This window comes from Clavelina lepadiformis, chromosome 6, assembly GCF_947623445.1.
Source record: "Clavelina lepadiformis chromosome 6, kaClaLepa1.1, whole genome shotgun sequence".
Lineage (NCBI taxonomy): Eukaryota > Metazoa > Chordata > Ascidiacea > Aplousobranchia > Clavelinidae > Clavelina > Clavelina lepadiformis.
Window position 1 is genome coordinate 17,056,718 of NC_135245.1, and position 27,634 is coordinate 17,084,351.

A 27,634-nucleotide genomic window follows, 5' to 3' on the forward strand; every position below is an offset into this window, starting at 1 on the left:
TAGCATGGCGATTGGACCATTCCCATGTCTATTGACATAGACTTCAAAATTTTGGCGTTTTCGGGGCACTTGGCGTTTTCACATCTTTGTTTCTTTTCGTTTGTCTCGTTTTCTTTTGTGCGATTACTTATCAGTTGTCAGCTATGACCTAGGAAAACAAATTGGTCAAATTTGTCATAATTTAATAGATGGGTTATTGGGCGATTCCAAATCGTTCTACACGGCGTTACAAAATCGACCAATATAAATTTCAAGCTATTGTACGTATTAATATTATACCATATTTCATACAAAGTAATTTTTGAAGAGTATAAAAGAAATATTTCCGCACCATGGGCATTTTATATAAGATGCCAAACACGGTAGTAAAGCAAGTTCCTCTATAGTTCGCACCTTCAGTGTTTATTATTCCCATTAATCTTGACCAGTATTGGCGGAAAAACTGCCTCTGTCCCCGGGCGCTAAAGCTACGCCTCTGAGCCGGGTGGGACTATTTGCAGTGGCAGACGTTGCTTTGCATAATTGCAAAAAGCAGAAATATGTTAATAGACAGAGCGTACGGGGAGAAGACGCCTGTCCTCGGGCGTCGGCCTCAACGACCAACGTTTACAATTATTACTATGTTGGAATTTGTGCTTTTTCAGGTGAGAAAAAGCATAACAAAGTTTAAGTTGTTTAATTCAACTAAAACTTTAAAGTGTGGACAATGTATGAGCGTAGCCTCTAAATATTGGATTTTAATATTTAGGTACTGTAGCCTATTTCTTATCTCCATAAAGGGTTATTGTATTGAAATAGTATAGTGAAAATGTAATATTGACTGAGGCGCAGTCATTAATCTTTTCTACGTCCACTGACATGCAGCATATCTGACGACTTACGTAAACTTCGTCGAGGATAATATACTAATGTGGAGTTTTGAAAAGACTACGCCTGGACTCTATATTCACCATCGCCGTCACTAGAACCGGAGGTGTGCCCTAAAACTGGTGTGTAAGATGTTTATGTCTACAGAATTTTCACGTCATATTCGACCTTAGTGACTTGGAAAGTTTGCACTTGGTTAACTCAGCAGTTTGCTGTGTTTGGTGAGCAATGGTGGTTTAGAACAGTGGTTCCCAACCTTTCTATACCGGGGAACCGGTAAAGATCTTTTAAAATGTTCACAGACCGGCAACAAAAGATCGTAGTTAATAGAACAGATCTGTGTATTTTTGTTTGTTAATAAAAGTTGTCATTGCGTTTGCGGTAAGACGAGATATCAGTATCGGTATCGTAACTGCGGTATCAGTTTTACTGTTATGAATCGGCCAGACGTAAAAGGAGTTTTACAGGGAGCAACAACTTTGTAATGTTTATGAGTCCATATTAAAACTAGCTTAAAACTAACAAATAGGCAAGGGAGAATTCAGGTTTTCATGAGCTTCTTCAGATGCATTAATTTATGTTTGGTATGGTATACCGATAATCTGTTAGCGCAATCTTTATCCTCGGACTGATGAAAAATTTTGCACGACTTTAACTCGGTGTTGATTCCCAACCCCTTGTACCCCGCTTACCAAGTTGTTCTTTTAATTTTTGTTATAGGCATTGTCCGAATTTGAAACTGCTCTCTGCATTTCAATTTTCATAAATCGTCAACACAGTTTTTAGGCCCAGGCCTATCTGTACATGTTTTATAGCAGTCGGTTCAACAGGGGCTTGTTGAAGTAAAAAAATCTTTCTGCTTGGTTATGATTGTGAAACTAACATTTAACCAAATTTTGGTGTAGGGCTTAACCTATAGACCTAATGTAAATAGTAATTTGTTCAGTTAACATCCATTTCCTTTAACAAAACTTATGCTTTGTCAGTTTGTTTACTTGTTTACGGAAGCCCGGTTTCTTGTGAAAAATTATTTAAGCTACTTTCTAGTCTTAAATGCAGCTATTTAAACAAGATTATCTTGTTTGGGTCTAGTATACAAGTGCACTACCGGATAACGTCGCAATTTGAGTAGCTGGGGGCTAGTATACAAAGGCATCCTGTGGTTGTGCACTTGTATACTGGACCCTTTTGTTTATGCAACTTAAAACGTTAAAGGAATAAATTGAATCTTGTATGCATTGTTAGGCTGTGCATGACATTCTTGTTAAAATGATATTGCATGACTTTATGTCTGTTGCTTTTAATGGACTCTACAGTCAATTCTTGGTTTTACTGATATGACGTGTGAGCTGTAACTGTTTGTAGTGAAATGGTGAACTTCTAACATTTGTCTCAATTTATTTATATCTACTAATCTTAAATTATTTGTTCTTTCATTATAGTTGCTGTGAAAAATATTGTTTGCACAACTACATCATACTGGATTTTTGAAACCAACAATCCAACACGACATGATAACGGTACCTTATCCGTTGAAGCTTATTCTTTCGCCCAACCTTTTAGATACGTCGTTTGTTTAAAAGTATTAAAAAAATTTTTGACCATTATTAAAATCGAAAAAAATGTACCAACACTAATTAATTTATAGTAATATTTTCAATAACCATGGTGAGCTACAAAATTGTGAAGCTAGGAAAAATGGATAATTTTAGTGTGTTGCATTATTGCATTGCCTAATGCTGCTTATACGCATTCGAAAAACTACTTCTTCATCCTGTAGTTATCATTCAAGAATGTCAGTTTAGATGCACTCTACCCAAGGCTATGTAACTACACATCGTAGTAGTTGAGTTATAAACAGACTTCGTCCTAATAGTAATATATAGGCCAAAGCAAATTTATGAGCACAAAATTTAGGACACAAAATTGCAAACTCAATCTGGTATTATGGCTTTGTATTACTGAAACATTTAACAAAATGCAACTAAATATAATAATATGGCTTAATTTTTGCTTTTTCGACTTATGTATAGTGAATTTAACTAATTATAGCTTTAGTGGCCGTGCTAGTTGTTACCAGCAAATATTAACGTTATTTCTCTTGAAAACGTTTTAAGCCTTTTCAGCTTTGTCAGTTTTTCCTGTTCATTGGTGCGTGTTAGTAGCTACTGGCTTAATTTTTCATCCCCACTGCGCTTTTGATAAAATTATGAAATGATTGATTGATTAAGCATGAACTGCTTATTAATTGTATAAATTATCTGACACAATGCTTTGTAGTAGTACAGACTATTAATTTCTCTGCAATTTTTCCGAAATGTATTTAATTTAATCCAAGTCATTGCATAACAGGTCTCATTAAGGTTTTATTTAATTTACAATTTGCTTACCAATATGTCAGTATTTAAAGGTTTGACGTTAGTTTCCTTGTCTTTTTATAGCCTATTACTAATACCGGTAGTTAACAAGATTATGGCAATGTCTGCATATATGCCAGTGTATTAACACTTAACCTGACACCATACCGATTGCAAAATTTGATTCACATAAGCTTTTAATATTTACTGCGTTGTGTCTGGTTTTGGAAGCATTTCTTGACACCAAGTCATATCCTGATTTGCATGTTGCGATTCCGGTTGTGAGTAATAAATGACGTAATGCATGATTTGTGTTTAGTGTTGTTATTGTAAACCAGTTGTGTTTTAGTAATTCTAAAATTTGTCGCAGGCCTGAGCATATACATTTTTTATATATAAACCATAATATAAAACATTGTTAAGTACGCAATAGTGGTGAAATTTGTAAGTCTTTGACAAATAATGCTTTGTAAAATAAGAAAAGTTCTGTTTAAACCTGATAATCATAGTGTCTGCAAATGTTCATTCGGCTTGGTACATTTTATTTTGTTTTCTGTTTTAATTTGAAACAAATTTTTATAGTTGTACTGTATATATATATATATATATTCATTTAGTAATCAAATGAGTGTACGTACATTTAAAGTACTTGTACATGTTGTGTAAATTTTAGATTTCAAGATCGTGCAGGATATGTCGATGAGACAATGACCATTATGGCCTTTAACATAGACACTTTGCTCATCTTAAGTGCTCTTAAAACATTGTTTCATCTCCAAAATTAAATTTTTGTTTGAGTCACTTCTAGTCACCGCTAGGCTCATTACTATTTATAAGTAATGGAACTTGGTGTACTGAACACATTGGTAACATACAGTATTCTGCTATGCTCACAAGTACCATTTCATGTTTACTAGTATATTTTTTATAAGCTTACAACATCAAACATGAAAAGGGCATTAGTGTGAAAGAGTCTGTTATGTGTGGTATATTATGTAAAACCGTAACTGGTTTTTTATTTTATTGTTATTATTTTATATTTTATGTGTCTCAAAGATACATATAATATATATATATGTATAGATAGATAGATAAACATCAGTTTATATCTTTGCTTTAAAAGTATTTATACATCTAAGTCAATAGTGACAGGCTCAGTATGTTTGAAACATTATTTAGCTTTGGCCATTGCAGAAATAGAGTTTTATTGGCTATGTTCAATTAATACTGCGATTGATGAAAGAATGATACTGCTATGTGTTTTACAGAAATATTTAAATTTGTTTAAACTGAATACCACTATAGTGCTATGTATGCGTAAAAGTCATAGTCTATATATATAGTTCTTAAAACTACTCCAAATTTATTTAAATCACTCAAAAAATTTAAAACTGCAAGCCACATAAGTTTTTTAAATTTTGCAGTGTCCATATAATTTTTAAACAAATCTTTTCATTCCAAACTTTTAAGTGGTACTGGAGTAGGTTGACTTTAACTGCATATTTCCTGCCATGACCGAAAAAATTCGAGATGGAATTAGCCGTGAGCTGCGCTATATGGAATACAGATTGCGTAAGCGTCGCTCAGAACGTGATAAAAAGAAGTCTAAGAATGATAACACGAAGAATTATCCAACAATGGCTGATCAAGATGAAAACTTTTCTCCAGAATTGAAGGAAGCTCTTCCATCTACTGCAGGAGAGGAAGACCTCCAATTACAAGTTAGTATTTTTTTAGAATTTCATGATTTTTTGAACCACTTTGTGAGGCACCTGCCAAAAAAATTGGTAGGAATATCAAACCATTTCAGAAGCAGAATCATTTTATTGAATGAAAAGCTTGCCTGTATTTTTTGCAATAAATGATCTCGCTGTGTTTGTCATATTATATAGCTATTGCTTCCAGGTTGCACTTGCCATGAGCAGAGAAGAAGCAGCAGAAAATGAGAAGTCAGAAATGAGTGATAAGATTAAATTGGAAATGGCCCTGAAGGAGAGTGCTGAGGTTGCAGCGAAAGCTACTGCCAAGGTTACACCTTCCCATTCTTCATCATCGACCAATAATCAAAAGAGTGATCCATGGGGAGGACCAGCACCGCAAAATACGCAAAACTCGTTTGATCCATTTGAAACAAGTGATCCGCCAAAATCATTAGTTACCAATGGCTTTGAAAGTAATGCATGGGGAAGTGCAAGTGCGACTGCCAATGCCAATAACAGCATACAAAAACAAACTGCTGATCCGTGGGGGAATCAAAACTCAGCCGGTGTGCCTGGAATATTGCCGCCACCAGCTAAAAGCGTTACCAAGAAAGTTAATCCGTGGGGAACATCACAGCCTGGTCAAAGCAACTCTGACCCATGGGGAACAGGACCCAGTAGTGCTTCTAATGATTTTGGTACAACAGCAAGTGACCCGTGGAGCTCATCAACACCAGCTGTTAGCAACATGGTTAATCCGGTATCTTCTCAAAATGATGTCACGTTCAATGCTTTCATGCAACAGAATGGAACAACAACAACCCCAAATGATGCCTCGGATCCATTTCCAAACTTCAGTCAGATGTCTATCCAACCACAACCCACGCCTGCTGCTTATTCCGGGCAAGATTGGTTGGCGTCAAACGTCCTCACTCCACACTCAATTAATGAACCGCAACCTACAATATCCGACTTCAACGATAACAGTATAAATGATGCAATGACGAAGGAAAAAACAGGCTCTTTTCTTGGTGAAAATGCATCTCTGGTGAATATAGATAGTTTGGTTACAAAACCTCCCACCACACATCCTTACATCACAATGAACACACCAACATCTGGTTCGATTGGAGCAAACCGCAACCCGTTCAATCAAAAGGGCCCATCACCATCACTTAATCAATTAAAAGGAAATAACCAGTCTGCATTTGCTGGACAACCAGCACCGCAGCTCCAATCTGTGGCAGGAACCACCGGGGCTTTCCAGGTGGGTATGCAGCCCAACCCTATGGTTGCAAATATGGCAATGGGTGGAATGGCAATGCAGCCATCATATGGTATGCCTCCCATGGCTGCGAATGTGAATCCATTTGGTACTCCACAGATGACACAAGCTAACATGTTTCCTTCCCAGCAAAATCAATCCTTATTTTAAAGCAACGAAACCAGGGATAAACTCTTGAATTTAAAATTGTCAAGTTTTTTTGCTATTTGTAAATGATAAGAATTTGGCATACTTCATACTATTTCGATATAACGCAAAAAGGTACTGGCTACAAAATAACTATTCTTACACCGGGTATCTTTTAGTCTTGTGTGTACGAGAGGTTTTTCAACTTTATGTTTGTATTGGTTAATGTGCGTTTTGCAAGGTTTAGGCCGGTATAATCAGTCGTTGTAGGTAACCTAGAATGGCTTATGTCTGTTCAACACCAGCAAGCCAATAGATTGGATTAATGATTCATGTATGCCGAGCAAAGTACAGCTATTAAGTTCGACATTCTTCTTATCAACTTGCTAGCTGCTGCAACGTAATAAGGTTGTTGTCTTTGTGCTTTTTGTCAAATTGATCTTGCTCTTCGGCAAGATGGATTTGAAGCAATCTTTAACCATTCGCTGTGTCTTCGGCTAATGGTTATTGTTGCGTATTTCGTCGTTACGGCTTCGGTTAATCGTTAAAGCCAATAAATTGCGGATAGCTACGAAATCTAGCGTCATTGTGCCGTGAAAAATTCCTGGTTTGCAATTTGCCCAAAAATAAATTACGAAGGAAGTCGTTGGGCAACGAACACTCGCCGTAGCACGTTTGTGCTTCGAGTTCGTAATTGTTTTATATTTTCCGGTGCGCCGCTGCAGCATTTTGATTGCTTTGCCTGCACAAGCTTGTAACTGAGGCTGACCTGGGTATTTACATTTTTGATTGTTTTAATTACCGCCTTTGAAAAGCGAACAATTGCATAATTTTCTCCTGTAAAGTATTTCACAACGTAATAGCTTAAAAAAACGGAAAACTCTTTTGTTTTTGTCGGTGTATTACACATAGTTTGTGCATATCACTCGAGTCGCTTGTCGGTTCGTCATTGATTGGAATTTTCACTTTAACGTTTGTATGTTCACTCGTGTTATTTGGTTGCCTTCAGTTTGAATTATCAGTCTTGTCGTAAACACTTGCACTTTTTGCTGGTTATGTTAACTTCGCATAATTGCAATTGTTGAATATACAACAAATTTGTAATTGGTGGTTTGTAGCTCCTACTTGTAATAATCATTGTATGTTATTTCCCTGACAAAACCGTTCGCGTTGCTTGAATTCATTTCGTCATTTGACTTAGCCTGCGCCTACAATCCTTTATGAAGACTTAGCACATATTATTTAATGGTGGCCAATATTTTCTTGTGTATATATATATAGTTTCATTAATCGTGTATCGTTGTCTCTGTCATGTATTGTACATCCGTCTTTGTGCTCTATAAGTGACAAGCAATTTACGGTTTACATCCGATTGCTGTGATTGGTGGAAACCGGTCCCGCCTTTGCCATCATTGTCCTGTTGAAGCTCATAACTGATTGGCAGCTTGTGCATATTCCACTATTTCTTTTAATTTAGTTACGTAATCGTCATGACTTAAATATTCGTGATAAATTCTTCTCATGTGTTTAAGGCATAACTCTAAGCGAATAAATAAATGTCTGCATTGTAAACCGATGGATGTCAGGTTGCTGGTTTAATCGAAACATTCGATACGGTTTTGGAATCACAGCCATTTGTTTGCTCACCTTGTATGTATAGAAAGCTTACCCTGTACACATCACATACACTCTTCGGCGGGTTACGTACACATTTCGTGTTGTTATAAACCTGTAACAGATTATGTGAAAATGCTATGAATTGTCTTTGAAAAATTATTATCATTAAGACCATTTATAATAATCACTTTATTTCAGTGATGTAGTGCAATTTCGTTTAGTTAATTGTGTTGTAATTAATCTTGGCGCAAATGTAAGGTATTGGGATATAAATAGAAACGTGTTGAAATGGGTTGTCCTTGTCTTTTGTTTCTCATAGCAGGATCACTGAACCGTATTTTCGGTCACGTGATTAGCACCGCGCCACCGATGCCACGTAATGATGATGCCAAGGGCTATCGTAGGGAAAATACGCAACCATGGCACATGAGTAAAAATTGCCGTAGCTTAAATTATTCATTGCGGCCACCCGAAAACAATTAAGCGTATTTGGCGGTAAAGGGTCATGTCTTCACAGCATTAACTTATTCTTTGTTTTACTTATTTGCTATTCTGTGGCTGGGCTTCTACCTTAATTCTTCACCAGGTAAACGCAAACCGCCAAAGAAGAATCCTTCTCACGCATTTAAGGAAGTTTCTTGACAAAAGAACTTTAAATATGAGAACTTACTTTGTTTTATCTCTACCAGTAGACTGACTATATTGGAATTATTCAGATGTGGTTGTATGCGCAAGCTGTGCCTCTTTAGCATTTTAACAAGTCCACTGTAAATCAAAAAAATGTAGCTGATTATACGATGTTTGCGTCCGTTTTGTTAGTTACAGTATTTGCATTAATTACATTATGGTACTTAGAATGATCTTATGAGCAATACATTGTTGTGAGCCGCTATACAAAAGATGCCTTTGTTCTTGCCTTCACACTGATGTGTGATTGTAGGAAAAGTAATGACGTAAACTCCCAGATGTTGTATCGTCCAGCGAGTATGTGCATAATGCATGTATATAATCACTTGCGGACGGCTTCGAAACGTTTACATCGAATCCATCCCTGCGTGTTTACACAATTGCCATGTGGATGTCACGTGTTGAACTCAAATTAAATACGTATGCGGTGTTCTTGCAAAGCATGCTGAACGTTAGAGGGTAGTTCAAGGTATAATGCTCGCCAAACGGTCAGTATTATTTGTTATGCGGTGGGATTTATTCACTTTGGACACCATTACTACCATGTATGGTTTTCTAAAGTCATATGATAGATGACCAGCGGCCAAGTTTGCGGTTTTCCGAAAGTGGTGTCATACTTAGAACAAAGAAAAGTAGTGGTGCGTTTACTTAGTAAATATATCGTGCTTTCTAACAAATAAGTGTCAGCAAGGCTGACTGAGTTTTAACGAAGCGCAATTACTAAGTTTTCCGTTGAGTTTTACACATAATTTAGCTATTGCACGAATAACTAAATGAAACAAATTTACAGAAATTCTTAATGGATATGATTAAACCACAAGCAACTGAAGACAGAATTGGTGTTTTCTTAGAAAACAACACTCTCTCTTCATTTTGTTTCCGAATTTAAGCCATACTGGATTCATTGTGTTTTCAATACTTGCTTACCTTGATTTCGATCGCACTTTACTAGGGATGGGCCGATACGAACCCAAACCCGAATAAATTCGCCGAATATCGCCTTTATGGAAGATTCGGGCGAACACGAATACCAACAATGGCGAACCCGAACACAATATTACTTATAAATTTACTGACTTTCGTTAAAAATGATGATCTAGTTTCCCGACAAAGCTAAACTGGAGTCAGCAATACTTACAATGAAGGTCGTTTTCCTAACGATTTTGCTTTTTCAATCGTTTTTTAAAGACAATTTTTCGAAAGAAAGCGATTTGTTTATCGATTACACCATGTTACAAGCAAGGCTTGACAACTTTTGGATGAAATTTTATTGTTTGGTTCTAATACGAATAGATTCGGGATTCGTTCGTGTCGACCTTCATGATATTCGGGTTCGCACGAACCCGAATAATCTTCCTCGTGGCACATCCCTACTCTTTACTGATTTGTTATTTAAACAAACTCAAACTGAATGACCCCAATTACACCATAATGCCATGCGCACGGTTGGAAATCTTTTGCTCTATCTTACTTGAAATTATTTGTGACTGCCGCTGAGTCGGGCTATGATGGACGCGTCGATTCCTACACCGGGGGTAATTCCACAATATAAACAATGCATCACAAACAGTGCAATTTTCCATTATTACGATATTGTAGGATATCTGTGAGAGTTGTTTTGAGCGACAGCAAGTTATGGAAAAATGGAGAAATTGGCAAAGATAGATAAAGGACACGATTATTAGGACTTATTGGTTGTTAAGGTCCTGAAGTGGTTCATTCATGGAATGAGATCATGTGACTAACAAACTAAATTGTGAGTACAGAATACGAGTAGTACCACAGACCAGCCCGTTTATCAGAAACAAAGCTCAATGTTTGACACCGAAAAAGCATTGTCCGTCTTTGTCTTGGCAACAAATGGAGCATCAGCGCCTCCTAGTGGTTTTTGAAATATACAGTTGTCATGCGGCGATAGGTGGCGCCACAATGTTTCATTTAACAGTAATTCCAAACCTATTTCCAGTCACGGGGACCCTTTATAGGAATTTTTGAAGTCTGTGTATTCCCACAATACAGATTTCAAAAAATTTTTAAATTGATAATTGTTGCGGGTTGTCAGGGACGGCCTTAGGCCAATGCGACTGCGTCGGGTCTCTCGCTTTTCGGTGCCTCGCGCTACCACAAACAATTATTATTATTATTATTATATTATTATTATTTTATTATTATTATTATTATTATTATTATATTATTATATATTATTATTATTATTAACAAACAAATAACAATTTAGCTTTTACTTTGCGTAAATCACAGTGTTATGTCTTAATTTGTTCTCGAAAGCGAATGTTTTGAATGCCTCGCTTGCTAAGGTCGCCTCTGCGTGTCGTAACAGAGATTGCTATAGCAATACTACAGTACTTATTTTTGACCGTTTGTACATGCTATGGGCAGTGGCGAGTTAAGCGAGTGTCTGACTGGGCGGAAGCCGGTGCCCCTCGAAATTCAGAGTCCCCGTGAGTTGAAAAACACGTAGTTATATATCAACAGAAAGAGCTTAATTCTGGTTTTAAATAGAGTTTTCTGTTCATTACAAGAAAGTCAAAGTCTGGTAGTTTCTTGTGTTTGTCGATTCTCTTGACATTGTTACGTCACTAATTCACCCACTCAGTTAGGTCCTGAGCACATTCAAACGACAACTCGCGTGAAATCATTCACTGGCTGTCATGGATCGGTAAAGTTATAACGTTATAACTACCTTGGTTTGGTTCTAAAATATCTAATTAATTGCACTTTTCCCAGTCAATCTTAAAATTGAACAGGTAATGGTAAACTAACGCCAGTAATTTCTTCTAAAAATATAAAAACGTTGTCGTATTTGTAACATATTTTTAAACGTTAATACGATTCAAGCCGTTTTATACTTTTCCGCATCATAAGAACAACGTCCTGGCAAAAACTTAAAGATTCTTTACCCACAGTCTCTCGGTGTAGGCCTACCTTAGGTTAATTTTGGAGCTATTGCCGCAGCTTAATAGCATTCGGATGACATATGCCCTATGGTTTACTTAACACAAAAATTGCATCCATATGTTCCTGTTTCTGAAGAAATAGCTGGTATCGTACAAATTCACGTCTCTAATAACATGATGACGAATTAATTTTATTGTAGGCTATTAACCGCAGCGTTTTAGCATTAACAAAACCTCGTGTCGAGTTGGAAAAAGTTGGATTCGTCCATGGAAACACCAATTATTATAACAGGTTTTGATATTTCTGCAAATCCGTATCTACAAAATAACTAATGACGAGCAAACTAACCAAACATGCACAGATAGTTTGTCACGTTGGTAGTGAATTAATGAAATCTGTTTTTGTGTGCCCATAGTCAATACATTTATTTGTATTCTGTATTGACAAGAGTTTGCCCATTTACAAAACTACTAAAAACATTTCCCACCGATCTATCTGTTGTTAATCTGTCTGTTTGATCGATCGCTGAAATTGATGTAGGACAAATTTTTTTGGGTGGAATAAGATGTTTTTGTGACAATTTCACACAAAAAGCCTTTCGAAACTTCTGGTATCATTAATTAAATGTCGAGGGATTGTTTGGTTAAAATTTAAGTACGTCTAGCGTAACGCAATATCAAATCACTGAGTACTACTGGTACAAAGACCGATTTTACCAAAGGCCCCTTACTCAATTTCAGTCTTAATACGCCCCTGGATATAGGTATAGGTATAAGTAGAATGGTGTGTGTGTCCATCACACAAGTTTCTTGGGTTTAACAGCTTTTGGTAGGAAAAAATGGAAAACAAAGTTTCACTGACATCTTTTCTGGGAAAATTTGATGAAATAATTACCTTGGTTTCATTATGACTCAATGAGAAAAACATATAAGAGATATGTTTCATTTTATCTAAATCCTGCACAGACTGGAATATAGTACCGCTTAAGGCTTTTTGATTAACGATACATTCTCTCAATTTAGACATGCTGGGTTAACTATTAAAACTTAGCAACAAATCTAATTGACATGAAAAATGAAATGTGATTGTGCACAATTAACTGCTTATGATTTTCCAAGTATAGTTCTTAATCTGGGTTGAAAAATTTCTCGCAAAGAGCACGATAAGCTGTTTCACAATGGTCATCGTCGGTGCGAAATCCCCGACTTTCCGGCCATATGTTCCCGCAGTCTTGACCTCTACCTCCGTCATCGGGTTGACCTCTGTCCCAATGCGCGTTAGAAGTCGTAGCAGGAGTTCCATCCACCCATTTCCAAACTCCTTCTTGTTCAGCGTCCGTAAGTCCTATCCAAGCATCATTGATGGACCGAGGTTTAAGTAAGACTCGTGCAATAGACCTAAAGATGAGACACCTTTAACTAAAAGTCACGCTTTCCAGACAAATAAGAAACTTTATTTACAAATACAAAACAAACAACGTTGGCAATTGGAATTGCATTGTTGGTTTACACTCTTGTGTTGTAATCTTTCATTCCTACAACCGTCAGATCAGCTCCCATATCCTGACAAACTTCGCGACTTTTCTGCCAGTTATGTCGTCCAGGTGTGACGCGATATTGATAACCGTTTGAAGCGGTATACCACTTCAGCTCTGGACGAAAGTGAGTCTTATTTAATAGGCAAAAGTAGGCCTACAAGTTTTTTATTTTTCTACAAGCCCAGCACCTTCTTTGGCAGTTTCAAGTTCACGTTCTAATTGTTCCATCTGTGTAACTAAATCCCTCGTAGATCCACGCTCTCCCTGCGTTATTGTGAATAAGTGTCACTTGTTTATAAAAGCAATAAACAATATACAACTATTGTGAAAATTGGTAATAGCTTTTAATCTTAGTTTTAACGCATATTGCTACTTTTACACCAAACAAATTTAGCTGAATTCATCGGAGTTAACTTCCTTTTCCACCGTCGACTACTTTTACAACCAATTTAAATTTATACTTTTGTCCCCTTTTCTCCTTTGGGTCCATTTTTTCCTTGTCTTGCTTGTGTACTTTCAGGTGTAATGGGTAGATTATTTTCTGATCCACAGTTGCAATTGAAAATCGGTTGCTCGTTACACTGTGCATTGTTGCTTGTGCCTTGAGCTTGCACGTTGAACGTGATACATGCAATTATTACAACAACAATTTTTATCATTTTGTTTTTTATTCTAACGAAAAGTTAAATCAGAGCTGTCAATATTTTGTATAATATCGAGTTGCCTTTTGCTTTATCAAGTAGCACAGTTGCCGGAATCCCAATAGAGCAACTCAACCATTACGCCTGTTCTGTTTTTTGTGACAAACATTTCTTTTGAAAATTAACGATTAAACTACATAATTAATGAAAAAAAAACAAACACGGCACGGGGTATGATCTGCGTCTCATTGTGTCATGTACAAGCTTGCGCATAGCAAGGTAAAAAGAAAGCAAAATTGCTGCCAGTAGTGAACTGGTAATATTGTATATGACACACAACGAAAACGCAGGTGCAAACATCAAAAGCTGCAGCTTTTTGCTTAATTTACAGCTAAACTTAATATTCCAATTAAAAATATACACTAATTTACTGATCTAATTTCAGCTGGTTCAGATTGGAAACAGTAGACATATAACTTAGAGAGTAACTTTCTGTTTTGCCTTTCTGAACAATTAGTCGGCAGACACTTTCACCGAAATATTTCTATAAGATTATCTTTGACAAGTCGACCAGCAGCTTCTACTGTACAAGTAGCCACTAGCCAGGGTGATAGAATTAGTTGTGATTGAGCGCTTACGTACATAACGTTCAGTCTGTAGAATAGTCTGGAAGATATAACTTGAGTACTTGCTGAATAAACATGGCCAGCACTTGATCCATTCACATTCTATTTTTCAATTAAGATGGAAAAAGCTACATTGAAATTCAAAACAGGAAATAAGACCCACTGTGTGAACCGATTTCCCGAGCTATTACATTTTAAAGCTACCTCGGACTGGCGGCATTGAAACCACGTCAGACGTTACGAATTGCATTCACTGTTATTTTTCCCACTGCGGTGTTGAAGCCAACGTACTTCTGTTTGGAAAAATTGGCGAGAACAACACTCACGCAAAACACGGTGCAAAATAACTTTAGAAACTTGACAAAAAATGATGCATGAGAAATTAATTTTTATATGACTTTTGTGCGCTGTGAGATTTGACAAAACATTATAGCGAAAGGTGCTTAAGGGGTCATATCCCAATTCCAAGAGATAGGCTTTTCAATGCAAAGTACATTAAATCAAGACGCTACTGTCGCAATTCCACATCATAAACCTGCCCTGAATTTTGGCTTGCAACGATATCTAGGTTATGACTGTCTGCAGTCTTAATTTGGACAAAATCCATGTACTCAGTTTTCTATAACAGCTACCTAAACTTTACTGCAAGTTTTGAACTTAAAAATTTAGCCCAAATTCTCCAAAAAAGCAAAAAATCAAACCCACAAAAAATGTACAACTTAGCCTAGACCTGGAACCAGCTGTCGCCAAAACAACAACAATTTACTCCGCATCGACGTCACAAGCGCATTGGACCGGAAAATTTCTTACTTTTTTTAATATGACGCATTGAGTGCGAACACGTAATAATCAAAGTGTTGCCGGCTCAAAATTGTCTTTCTATTGGGAAGTGACCCCTTAAAGAGCAGAGGAAGGTCTTTTTGGTAAACTGCAAAATACTATACTAATCGTGCTCGACAAATCCAATCTGAAAGGCTAGCCTACGGAGTAAGACGTTATTCATGGTCGCTTTCAATTCAGATACACTTGAAACTGATGAAAAAAAAAACAGTCTCGTTGCAGTGTACAGTTGTAATGGTATAGGGAGACAAAACTATTAACGAAAAAACATTTTTTTAAATTTTTCAGCATATGAACATGCAATTCTGTAACAGGACTATATCCAGGCTACATTTATACAATGGAAATACGATCAAATCAATGTCAGTACTGGAAGGCAATAAACAGTTCTGTTATATTGGGTGTACGATACTGGGTGTTGAGATCTTTTGCGGAATATTTAGCTGCAAAGTAAACGTGTGATAACTTTGTAATGAAAAATTTCATGAGTAAATATATTATTTTACATAGAATTGCAAGATCTTCTCATTTAATATTCTATTTACTTTTTCGTGACATTGTGAGGAGACATTTGGCCAAATTAAAAACTATATAGTATACATTGCAAAAACTTGAAATGAACAAGAAAAATAAATCGAATATCAATAGCCTATACAATTTATTCAAAGAAATGGTCGCATCACTTAAAAGCTTCTTATGTCAGTTATTGCAAATGCGGTAAAAATGTTGCTACATTTTCAAGAACTCCAGAAGATTAGAAAACGTGATAAACGACCAATTTTGGTAGATTTTGTAAGTCCCATACGCTCCGAGACCAACAAGAAGAGAAAAGGTGACAAAAAGTTCCTTCATCATTCTTCCCATCACGGGGTGCTCTTGTAGTAGTTTATCCCAAACTTTTCCTCCGATGTTTTCGTGAGGAAACGGTTTGTCTGGGACAGGTTTTCCGAGGAATTTGCATAGAGGTGCCCAACAATCTTTTACTTTGTAGACAAGAAGCTTATCTTTCGGTGCGTTCTACATATGTGACGAACAATACTGCTAAGCTGTTCATAGAAGTAATTTCTGCAATGGTTAAAGGCGACGAAAAACACGTAAAGCTTAAAGTAAGGTATATAAGAAAACGTATTATACTATTATTAAAGCATTTAAAAACCAGTTGGACCAATCAGGAGGCGAAATAATCGGTGTCAATTTTAGCTTAAAAAATATATCCTATAGCAGTTAGCGTATTGCGAAGTACGGCGTCGCATGCGATGTGTGTAGCTACTAATTGGCACGAAAATACGGGAAACGGGTATTTTTTAAGTTTTGTTGCAAGAACTTGAGAGAAGTGATTTTCAAGGCTATTCATAAAGGATTAGCGCGCATAGGGAAAGCTGAGAACTTTTGTAAAATTTCAGAGACCCTGTAGAAAACACATCTTGATAACTCCGTCGTCCTGCGCTGGGTCGTTTTCACAAGACATACGGTAAGCCTAAGTGATTATTTCACAATATTTCATACTTAATACGAAATACGACTTAATACGAAACTGCATGTCTTACAAGCCAGCCGTATATCAAGGTTTCTATATCAATTAGTTTATCTAAAAACAGCAGATGTTAAGATGTTAAAACACAATAAATGAAGACAACGAACGAGTCCGTTTCCAACTGCGAAAATGAGTTGAAAACGCGAATCAGCTTCGTAATAGGTAACCGTGACAGCGCAAATAGTCTTCTTTAAGAGGACATTTGTCCAGATGATATTTGCGACACTATACACAGCACAGTTAAGACCGAGCGACAAATTAAGTGACATGTAGAGTAGACGGACGTATGTCTAGAATTCTGTTGTCAGCCTCATGCGGGATTTTTTCAGTATAAGTGCTTTGTTAGTTATTTCAATAAAAAATAAAACAACGAAAGATTGCATGCCAAGTTTTTTATGTTTGCTTCCTAAACATGAATTTTTCAACGGTTTAAATTTTAAACATTTTAGCTTATTCAACAGGCATTATTGGTCAGTTCGTGTTCTTACCTGAATTACATCTGCATTGTGCTGACGATAAAGTCTTCTTGATATCATTTCGTTGACAGGAATTAAATTGTTTATGACTGAAGGTTTAAATCCAATAACAGAGAGCACAACTTTGACTAAAAGGCAAAAACAACATAGTACAATCTAAATCATGGGGATGTTGTTTTAAAGGATAAAGTAGTTTGTTGTTTTTAATTTATTATTACTAAATACTTCTAAGTACCAATACAGGTATAAAGGTTAGAATTACGAAGCTAAAACAACCAAATAACCCATCATGCTTATTATCAAAATTATACAACCATTAGCCTGTCCATTGCAATACTACGTAAATAACAGGTCTGCAGCGTACACGTATTATGAAAGAAGTTTGCAAGCTTCCTTCCCAGTGGTGTAAGTATCATCAGAGTATGAAGTATTTTGTTTCGAGCGCCTTCATCCATTTGGTTTTGGTAGCTTTTAAACCACGAATCTTCGTCTCTTATTGTCAGCAAAATCTACAAATATCAAACACAAGGTTTAGTAAGTAAACTGTTTTGTTCCAACTGTGTGTTTACAAAAGCTCGAATGTAAACCTTAGCATCTGGAAATGCCTGGTGTATTTCTTTCCAGAAGAAATAAACGGGGATGTCCATTACTGCATCCACATCTTCATACATCTTCTTAAAGTCATCCACTGACCCTCCTTTCGTTAAAATCCTATTCCAATCATTTCCAAAATACCAAAAATATTCCAGAAAATCATGAACATTGTATCCGAGCTCTCTGAGAGCCAGATTTGTAGATTTTGTGCCAGTTTTTGAAAAACCGGCCACAATAACCTTCATATTTCCTTTTATTGCACCTGAAAGACTACCAAGTTTGCGAGATTATCTATAAAGCAACGACTTTATAGCAATAACTTTGTACTAATGCTATAGCTGGTCTCGCCATGGTCCAAATATACATCTGCAAGTAACAACTTAGCCATGCAGTTACGCTGCAAACAAGTTTAACTATTGAACAGCAAACCTGTGTAGGTTACTGATTAATAAAACAGTTGTTAAATATTAACATGTCAGCATAGTGGGTACGTCGGTTCTTTTGACCTACGTAGAATTATGTTGGAATGCTGATATGGTATGTTGAAAATCTCCACGGTGCAACAACTGTCGCGAATATTTCCTTATGTTAAGAATAGTAATGTTACTGTAATATAGCGTTGTGTTATTCCATTATAATATGAGGGAAGAACCAGTATATACTATTATGCTTGCTCACTGAATAAGAATATCTCCTTAAAAGATTTGCACCATACTAATACGTTAAAACCAAAATCTATATTGTTTGCAACCATTTAATTTTTTTCTGTTATTGTGATGTACTTCTTACTTTTTACTACTTACTAAACAGTGTTTAGTTACTATTCGTGAATACTTACTTTTCGTCTTTTACTTAACCAGCCACTGGCCATTATAGGCCTACTATACCTTTGAGTAGATTACCGATTTTCAAGTTTTGGATGTCATTACCCCAAATTATAATAACTAACAATGTTTGAAGTTAGAATCAAAATTTTTGCTACATGTTTTCTAAATCTCTTATTTTCTTCTTACTCAGATCCATCGAAATTCTGCTCTAAATATTTTATGCAACAAAGTTCACAAGTAAATGCTTGCTTCGGGTGTAACTTGTGGTTTTGTATGTCGCGTATCAACCACCATACCTTGGTTCAGATCGCTGTAGGGCTGTGATAAGCTTCTGATCGTTTATAAGTCTCAACCAAGATCTGCGAATATGAAAATACTGCCTCTGGCTGCATACCTCAGCCAGGCAAAATTAAGCATTTTTAGTAAACGTCGCTCTTCTCTTAGCTCCAGCACAGTAAATAACATTTTTCTTATTTATCACGTTTCTGGTGCATATTTCGACCGAATGAAATAAAAGTAAGATGTTGTGTTAAAAATAAGATATTGTGTTTAAAGTATCCATCAGACCTATCAGGAAAACGGACATTGTATTATCGACATTGACTTCTCTCTATAAATCATATATTTATCGTTTCAGATAAAGAGATAACATGCAAAAGATAGTTAGCATGTATAAACTCTGTACATTCGCTTTACTTTAGATTCTATAAACATTTGCTAGAAATTTCTTACCAACCGGTAAACAGTAGTCACTCGTAAAACAAAGCTGAAAAGTAGCTCATCTACGTATGTTGGTTACATAAACTGGTCGGTAGAACTAGAATCAGTGCAACGACATTAATTTTCATGTTTTAGTTTATTTAACTTCTGACAATGAATTTAGAAGTTTTTGTTTAAAAAGTTGCAATCACAGTTCTCATACTTTTACACTAATTTTGGCTGTTAATATTCCAATTAAAAAATCTATACGATAATTTCAAACTTGCCCAAAATTCAACAGTTTATACAAATTGGTAAAACTCAGATAAGGCCAAAATCTATAAAACTTGTAAACTCCAAATGCCCCAAGTCCTGCGAGAAGACTTATGGTAACAAATGCTTCCTTCACCATCCTTTGCATCACCGGATGCTTTTGCATCAATTCGTCAAACACTTTCCCACCAATATTGGCATGAGGAAACTGTTTATCCGGAACTGGCTTATCAAGGAATTTACAAAGCGGTTCCCAACCTTCCTTCACGTTGTACACTAGAAGTTTGTCTTTTGGAGCGTTCTAAACGAAAGCAGCAACAAGTTATAAAGATGAAACTTTTATTGGACTTACATTACTTTGAAGCTCAGTTATTGATTAATGTAAATTAAGTACTCTTCGTATTACTAAGTTTCAGTAACTAACTCACGAAAGATATATTTAACGAAAACATCGCTCAATTCTCCTCCAAGAGTTCATATTTCTACATAAAACAACAGCACCTGAATGACATCAGCGGTGTGCTGGCGATACAGTTTCCTCATAACCATTTCGTTCACTGGAAGTCTCCAGTAGAAAGTGCTAGGATTGCTTATTGAAGTCGCCAATACAACTTCGTCTACAATTGTAAGACACAACAGACGCCTAAAAACTCTGCAAATCTTTAAAAATCATGATGCGTTTCTTGTACGTTAAAGTTCAAGACATACACTTAATATCTTAAAATGTAGCAATTAGCAATAGCATTTATAAAACACGATTTAACAGATAACCAAAGCAGCTAGATTTTTAAAAAATAGCAAAGTATGCAAAATAAATTTACTCATTTTTCCTATTAATGCTCCCAATTTTCGACCCAATGGCGAGTATACAAATATTAGACGAAGCATTGTATTTTTCTCCATTTCTTCAGTTTGTTTGCGATAGCTTGGAAACCAGGAATCTTCCTCTCTGGTTGTAAAAACGATCTAAATCATAAAAAAATTGTTAGTATAAGATTATGTATGTATTTAATAATAAGTTACTAAACACAGAAGTTTCAACCTTGGCGTCTGGAAAGGCCTCATGAATTTCCTTCCAGAAAAAATAAACAGGAGTGTCGATTGTTGCATCGACATCTTTATACATCCTCTTGAAATCATCCACAGATCCTCCTTCCGTTAAAATTTTGTTCCAGTCCTTTCCCAAATACCAAAAGTTTTCCACAAAATCATAAACTTCATATCCGAGCTCCCTGAGAGCTATGTGCATGGATTTTGTTCCAGTTTTCGCGAAACCGGCAACTATAACTTTCATGTCTACTGTTCCGTTGTTTCTGCAAAGATATTAATTGTGCTGGTCACATCTATCGACATTTACTGAAAACTCAGAAAAGTTGGTACTTTGTGAACAGTTATACCTCCCAAATTACAAAATAATAACTCAACAAATGTTTTCCCAACCAGTCCACTTCCTGTCAGCCGTTATGCTGTCTTGCTTTTCTCCGAATGACTGCAGCATTTCAAAAGGTTTTCACGAAATACCAACTTCATCGCTTTTACTGGTAAGCTATAGCGCTTAAATGTGTGCATAAACGTGGACCGTAAATAAACGTCACTAAATCAACATGGATGTTGACCCAAGTTTTAAAGGTATTCTGATACGATGTTGCAGTAAATCGTAATGTTAAAATGAATTCTAAATTTAACGTAATAGCGCCAAAGTAACAGTTATGTTGCCTCAGAATTATATACTTTCATATCACCGACAAGGAAACTTATTTCTAACAGCTGCTGCTTATAAGTTTTTGTCGTATTTGTGTGGACCCATTTCAGCCAGATCGATATCTTGTTACATATTACATGCAGTTGCACAGTCGCTGGACGATATAATGTCAGGCCAAGATATAAAATAAAAACCTTGGATAAAAGTTAATGACAGACTATGTAGATTGAAACACTGACTGCAATAGTAACTTCATTACTACAGTTACATGAGTAGATGGGTTGAGAAACGACAACAATTGTGCCGCAATTACAATTCTTATGAAAACATGCATTTAAAGCCTATTACGTGAAAACCTGAAATCAATCAGAAACTTCGGATTCAAGTATTTTCAATAAGAGTTTTAAGGTTTCAATAAGCATGCTTAAGATGCATAAGAATTTTGAGACAAATATGCACTGTTGTTCAGATAGTAGCATTACTAAAGTGGCCTAAAACCATTTTCATTCTATCACCAAAAATGCAGGATAAGAATGTAACTATACCTAGCACTTCTACAACTTGCAATAAATGTATAGTGCTTTCAACGTCTGATAAACAACGTTATTAACAGCCCCAAAATGGGTTTGTGCTGGTCCTCTTGCTTAGGCTAACATTCAGAAACGACCTGTAGCCGACTGCCAACTGCCCACGTCGTTTAATAATGCCAATACATGACCCTACAAAGCCATTACAAACTTGATGCTGATTTCCAATGTAAGGACGAGATTACAGTTTGAGTTCGTTTCATCAAATAAAGCATGCAACTCGTCATTTTCTTCTTTGCATTTTGAATGCTTAAGTTGAACTTTTTAAGTGTTGTTCTAGCAGCAGACATTTCTTGCAATAAACAAAATGACTTTTCAATGAGCATAAATAAATTTTTTGTAAGATAGATTAAAAACCCAAAAGGAATTGAACCCACATACCATTTGATAAAACACAAATGAATAAAGCAATACTTCGAATTTTATACATACCTACAATTAAGCTATAATATCATTTCAATTTTACAAGCAAGCAGCAAACATTTACAATTTTACAATTACCTTGTTAAATAAGTTCTAAATTAAATACATTTGCAACTTCTGAATAGGCCTATAGTTACATGGACTTGAATTTATTTATATATTTTGTGGATTAGTAAAAAAAGTGTACAAATATTCAATAGCAGACTGAAAATAAAATTAATTTTTTATAAGCTTGGTTATTTAGGCTATTTGTAAACCGTAGATTGTCCACTTCTGCCTTATCTGAAAATATAGTTCCTCACCAAAGGCATAGACTGTCCGGTGATAAATCTAAAGGCAAAGACCAAACAAATAACACTTGTTTGAATAAAAACGCATTATATCATCATTGAGTAATTATAAAATGTACAATTATGAAAAAAGTACAGAACACTCATAAAGTTTCTTGCAATGACTTCTCCAAGATGAGTAACTTTGCATTGAGCTGCTTTAAACATTAAACAACGACGAGGACCTCGTGTCTCCTGCAAGTACCATTTTTTGAAAACGGTTTTGCCAATAACTTATAAACAAGAAAGCAGACTTTTCGTGCACTGATAGTCTAACTCTAAACTATGCAATCGTGGTGGTAGTGTTTCGTAATAAAGTTAGTTACAATCGCTTGCTTATAGTTTTAGGGTTGCCATACCGTCCGGAAAATTCCGGACATGTCCGGAATGTAGGGTTAAATTTTGCGTCCGGGAGGAATTTTAAAAAATGCTCAAATGTCCGGAATTTTATGATGGGCGTTTTGGGGGAATTAGAATTGCGGGAATAATCCTGTAAATCAGAGGTGTCCAACACGTGGCACGCGACGAGTCTGACCTAGACCCTAGCGGCCTAGCCTAGAGACCACCATAGCCTAACCCTAGCCTAGAGATCAAATCAGAAATAGCCCAATAGCCTAGTGAATTCACGACACTATGTTCAAAAATCCACTCCGGTATACAATGGATAGGCAAAGCATTGCTACTGTGACGTCATATTGACAGACAATGTGTTCATACCTCATTTTTAAAAACCGCTAGTGGGCACTAAAGAGTGTCCGGATTTTAGGCCACGAAAATATGGTAACCCTATTATAGTATAGATTGATGTTTCAATTCACAAACAAAATCACTTTAACTTTGACTACATTGAGGACTGTTTATTCCAGTCATCTTCTATGTGCGAAAAGTTTTCCACAAAATCATAAACTTCATATCCGAGCTCCCTAAGAGCTACGGTCATGGATTTTGTTCCAGTTTTTGGAAAACCGGCAACTATAACTTTCATGACTACTGTTCTGTTATTTCTGCAAAAATGTAAAATATTTTGGGAAAAATAAACTACATTTGCGTAAACACCTAACTTTTTCTCCATTAAACATGTAAAATTAAACTTAGTTTCTTTAACAACAGTTACACCGCACAAAGTTAAAAAGAAACTCGCCATTCAAGAAATGTTTCTCTGCCCAGTCCACTTTCCAACATTAGTTCTGCTGTCATGTGGCTACATTGCTAAGTTTAACATATTTAAAGCAAACACACATACGCACATAGTTCGATTGTGTTTAAATGCAGCAAACTAAGAAGCTAAATGGTGCTGCATTTTTGGCTCAGATTTTCACAGTTTTTCTTTCTATTTTCGGTTACGTGCTGTTTCTGCTTTTCGGCATCTATAACTGCACTATTTAAAAAAGATTTCATTAAATGTCGAGCCTACTAATACTTGCCTAGTATTAGTTATTATTTCTTGCCGATTACTATGGTAAGCCATGTATTATATTACTTATATTCCTTGACAACATTGTCAAAACAACACTTCCTTGGGCTCATACCAGCCAACTGCACATTTATGCTAAGTTAGGTCATTACTTTTATGCAGCGTTGACAAAAGTGTGACACGGTTTTGTCGCAATTCGTCGTTTTTTAGTCCTCGATTATACTATGTCGTTGCTAACGATTATAATACGTGTTAAATATGCGGTGTTTAATCAATAGAAAAGCTTTCAACAATTTATAACTGGTTTTCTAACTAAACGTTAATTCAGTCATTATGATGATATCCATCTCGACGAAAGACTACGCTAAGCTTATTTAGTTAGTTTCAACAGTAACTGTAACAAGTACAAGGCTGCCTTCGATTAAAGCATGATCCTGGTAGGAAGTTATTTGCCATCGATCATTAGTCTGAAAAAAGCTTGATTTAACTTTGTATTATGTATTCTGTGGGATTGTTATCTAATCTATAATCTGACTCCGTTAAGCTTTCAGAAGGGATTGCGTGTCCTTTTCAGAAACACTCCAGACCTATCAGGAAAACGGACATTATATTATCGACATTGACTTCTCCATATAAATCATATATTTATCGTTTCAGATAAAGAGATATTGTAACATGCAAAAGATAGTTAGCATGTATAAACTCTGTACATTCGCTTTACTATAGATTCTATAAACATTTTCTAGACATTTCTTACTAACCGGTAAACAGTATAGTCACTCGTATAACGAAGTTCAACAGGAGCTCATCTACCTTTGTTGGTCACGGAAACTGGTCGGGAGAATCAGTGCAACAAAATTAATTTGCATGTTTTAGTTCATTTAACTTCTGGCAATAAATTTAGAAATGTTTGTTTACAAAGTTGTAATTACAAGTCTCACACTTTTACACTAATTTTGTCTGTTAATATTCTAGTTAAAAATCTATATGATATTTTTAAATTTGTACAAAATTCAACAGTTTATACCAATTAGCAAAACTCAGATAAGGCCAAAATCTATAAAACTTGTAAACTCCAAATGCCCCAAGTCCTGCGAGAAGACTTATGATAACAAATGCTTCCTTCACCATCCTTTGCATCACCGGATGGTTCTTCATTAAATCATCGTAAACCGATCCACCAATATTAGCATGAGGAAACTGTTTATCTGGTACTGGCTTATCAAGGAATTTACAAAGCGGTTCCCAACCTTCCTTCACGTTGTACACTAGAAGTTTGTCTTTTGGAGCGTTCTAAACGAAAGCAGCAATAATTGATTAATAAAAATTAAATGCTCTTCGTATTACTAAGTTTCAGTAACTAACTCACAAAACTATTTAACGAATACATCGCTTAATTCTTCTCCACCGATTCATATTTCTACATACAACAGCAGCACCTGAATAACATCAGCGTAATGCTGGCGATACAGTCTCCTCATAACCATTTCGTTCACTGGAAGTTTCCAGTAGAAAGTGCCAGGATTGTTTTCTGAAATCGCCCATACAACTTCGTCTACAAGTGTAATATGTATCAATTGGAAATAGCATTTATAAAACACGATTTAACAGATAACCAAAGCAGTTAGACTTTCAAAAGTAACAAAGTATTCAAGATAAATATAGGCCTACTCATTTTTCTTATTAATGTTCTGAATTTTCGACCCAATGGCGAGTATATAAACATTAGACGAAGCATTGTATTTTTCTCTATTTCTTCCTTTTGTTTGCGATAGCTCGGAAACCAGGAATCTTCGTCTCTGGTTGTAAAAACGATCTAAATCATAAAAAAATTGTTAGTGTAAGGTTATGTATGTAATTAATAATAAGTTAATAAACACACAAGTTTCAACCTTGGCGTCTGGAAAGGCCTCATGAATTTCCTTCCAGAAGAAATAAACGGGACTGTCGATTGTTGCATCGACATCTTTATACATCCTCTTGAAATCATCCACTGATCCTCCTTTTGTTAAAATTTTGTTCCAGTCCTTTCCCAAGTACCAAAAGTTTTCCACAAAATCATAAACGTCGTATCCGAGCTCCCTGAGAGCTATGTGCATCGATTTTGTTCCAGTTTTTGAGAAACCGGCAACTATAACTTTCATGTCTTTTGTTGTGTTCTGTTATTTCTGCAAAGATATTAAATGTGCTGGTCACATCTATCAAAATTTACTGAAAACTTAGAAACTTTGTTTCTTTGAAAACAGTTATACGTTCTAATTAAAAAATAAGTAACTCAAAAAATGTTTTCCCAACCAGTCCAATTCCTGTCAGCCTTTATCCTGTCTTGCTGTTCTGTGAATGACTGCAGCATTTCAAAAGGTTTTCATGAAATACCAACTTCATCGCTTTTACTGGTAAGCTATAGCGCGTAAATGTGTGCATAAGCGTGGACTGTAAATAAACGTCACTAAATCAACATGGATGTTGACCCAAGTTTTAAAGGTAATCCTATACGATGTTGCAGTAAATCTTAATGTTAAAATGAGTTCAAGATTTAATGTAATAGCGCCAAAGTAACAGTTATGTTGCCTCAGAATTATATACTTTCATATCACTGGCAGGGAAACTTATTTCAAACAGCTGCTGCTTATAAGTTTTTGTCGTATTTGTGTGGACCCATTTCAATTAGATCGATATCTTGTTACATATTACATGCAGTTGCACAGTCGCTGGACTGATGTAAGGTCAGGGCAAGATACAAAGTATAACCTTAAAAAAATTAATTAATAATAAAGTTTTGTGCTGGTCCTCTTGCTTAAGTTAACATTCAGAAACAGCCTGTAGCCGACTGCCAACTGCCCCCGTCGTTTAACAATACCAATACATCAGATGACCCTACAAAACCATTACAAATTGATGCTGAATTCCAATGTTAGGACGAGATTACATTTTGAGTTCGTTTCATCAAATAAAGCATGCAACTTGTCATTTTCTTCTTTGCATTTTGAATGCTTAAGTTGAACTTTTTAAGTGTTGTTCTTGCAGCAGACATTTCTTGCAATAAACAAAATGACTTTTAAATGAGCAACATTCAATAGGCTACTTTGTAAGCTAGATTAAAAATCCAAAAGGAATTGAATCGACATACCGTTTGATAAAACACAAATGAATAAAGCAATACTGTGAATTTTATATATACCTACAATTAAGTTTTAATATCATTTCAATTTTACAAGCAAGCAGCAAGCATTTACAATTTTACAATTCCCTTGTTAAACAAGTTCAAAATTAAAATCATTCGCAACTTCTAAATAGGCCTATAGTTATTTGGGCCAGAACTTATTCCTATTTTTTTGTGGATTAGTAAAAAGAAGTGTGTAAATATTCAATAGCAAACTGAAAATAAAATTAATTTTTTATAAGCTTCGTTATTCAGGCTATTTTTAAACCGTAGATTGTCCACTTCTGTCTTATATGAAAATATAGTTCCTCACCAAAGGCATAGACTGTCTGGTGATAAATCTAAGGGCAAAGACCAAACAAATAACACTTGTTTAAATAAAAACGCATTGTATCGTCATTGAGTGATCATAAA

The 27,634-nt window shown here is 35.7% G+C and overlaps 5 protein-coding genes across 5 annotated transcripts; 1 reads left to right on the forward strand and 4 right to left on the reverse strand.

Moving 5' to 3' along the window:
* The first annotated feature begins 4,511 nt into the window (after positions 1-4,511).
* LOC143461937 (epsin-2-like) lies at positions 4,512-8,245 on the forward strand. The gene is made up of 2 exons (XM_076959889.1): positions 4,512-4,945; positions 5,130-8,245. The coding sequence occupies exons 1-2, from the start codon at positions 4,736-4,738 to the stop codon at positions 6,357-6,359; spliced, it is 1,440 nt and encodes a 479-aa protein (XP_076816004.1). The 5' UTR covers positions 4,512-4,735; the 3' UTR covers positions 6,360-8,245.
* Positions 8,246-12,476: 4,231 nt separating this feature from the next.
* On the reverse strand, positions 12,477-13,780 carry LOC143462312 (CD209 antigen-like protein 2). Its single transcript, XM_076960425.1, has 4 exons — positions 13,554-13,780; positions 13,281-13,356; positions 13,065-13,206; positions 12,477-12,952 (listed from the first exon to the last, which is right to left on the reverse strand). The coding sequence occupies exons 1-4, from the start codon at positions 13,749-13,751 to the stop codon at positions 12,682-12,684; spliced, it is 687 nt and encodes a 228-aa protein (XP_076816540.1). The 5' UTR covers positions 13,752-13,780; the 3' UTR covers positions 12,477-12,681.
* Positions 13,781-15,840: 2,060 nt separating this feature from the next.
* On the reverse strand, positions 15,841-18,069 carry LOC143462674 (uncharacterized). The gene is made up of 4 exons (XM_076960916.1): positions 17,797-18,069; positions 17,574-17,718; positions 17,222-17,337; positions 15,841-16,216 (listed from the first exon to the last, which is right to left on the reverse strand). Exons 1-4 carry the CDS (start codon positions 18,046-18,048, stop codon positions 15,929-15,931), a joined length of 801 nt encoding a protein of 266 aa, XP_076817031.1. The 5' UTR covers positions 18,049-18,069; the 3' UTR covers positions 15,841-15,928.
* A 1,400-nt stretch (positions 18,070-19,469) lies between these two features.
* On the reverse strand, positions 19,470-21,452 carry LOC143462549 (uncharacterized). The gene is made up of 5 exons (XM_076960764.1): positions 21,000-21,452; positions 20,645-20,915; positions 20,424-20,568; positions 20,104-20,219; positions 19,470-19,903 (listed from the first exon to the last, which is right to left on the reverse strand). Exons 2-5 carry the CDS (start codon positions 20,894-20,896, stop codon positions 19,607-19,609), a joined length of 810 nt encoding a protein of 269 aa, XP_076816879.1. The 5' UTR covers positions 20,897-20,915; positions 21,000-21,452; the 3' UTR covers positions 19,470-19,606.
* A 214-nt stretch (positions 21,453-21,666) lies between these two features.
* Positions 21,667-26,629, reverse strand: LOC143463385 (uncharacterized). The gene is made up of 14 exons (XM_076961854.1): positions 26,353-26,629; positions 25,950-26,225; positions 25,729-25,873; positions 25,497-25,612; positions 25,066-25,350; positions 24,453-24,524; positions 24,124-24,179; positions 23,539-23,647; positions 22,741-22,838; positions 22,617-22,644; positions 22,273-22,323; positions 22,077-22,140; positions 21,959-22,023; positions 21,667-21,795 (listed from the first exon to the last, which is right to left on the reverse strand). The coding sequence occupies exons 2-14, from the start codon at positions 26,199-26,201 to the stop codon at positions 21,667-21,669; spliced, it is 1,470 nt and encodes a 489-aa protein (XP_076817969.1). The 5' UTR covers positions 26,202-26,225; positions 26,353-26,629.
* Positions 26,630-27,634: the final 1,005 nt, after the last annotated feature.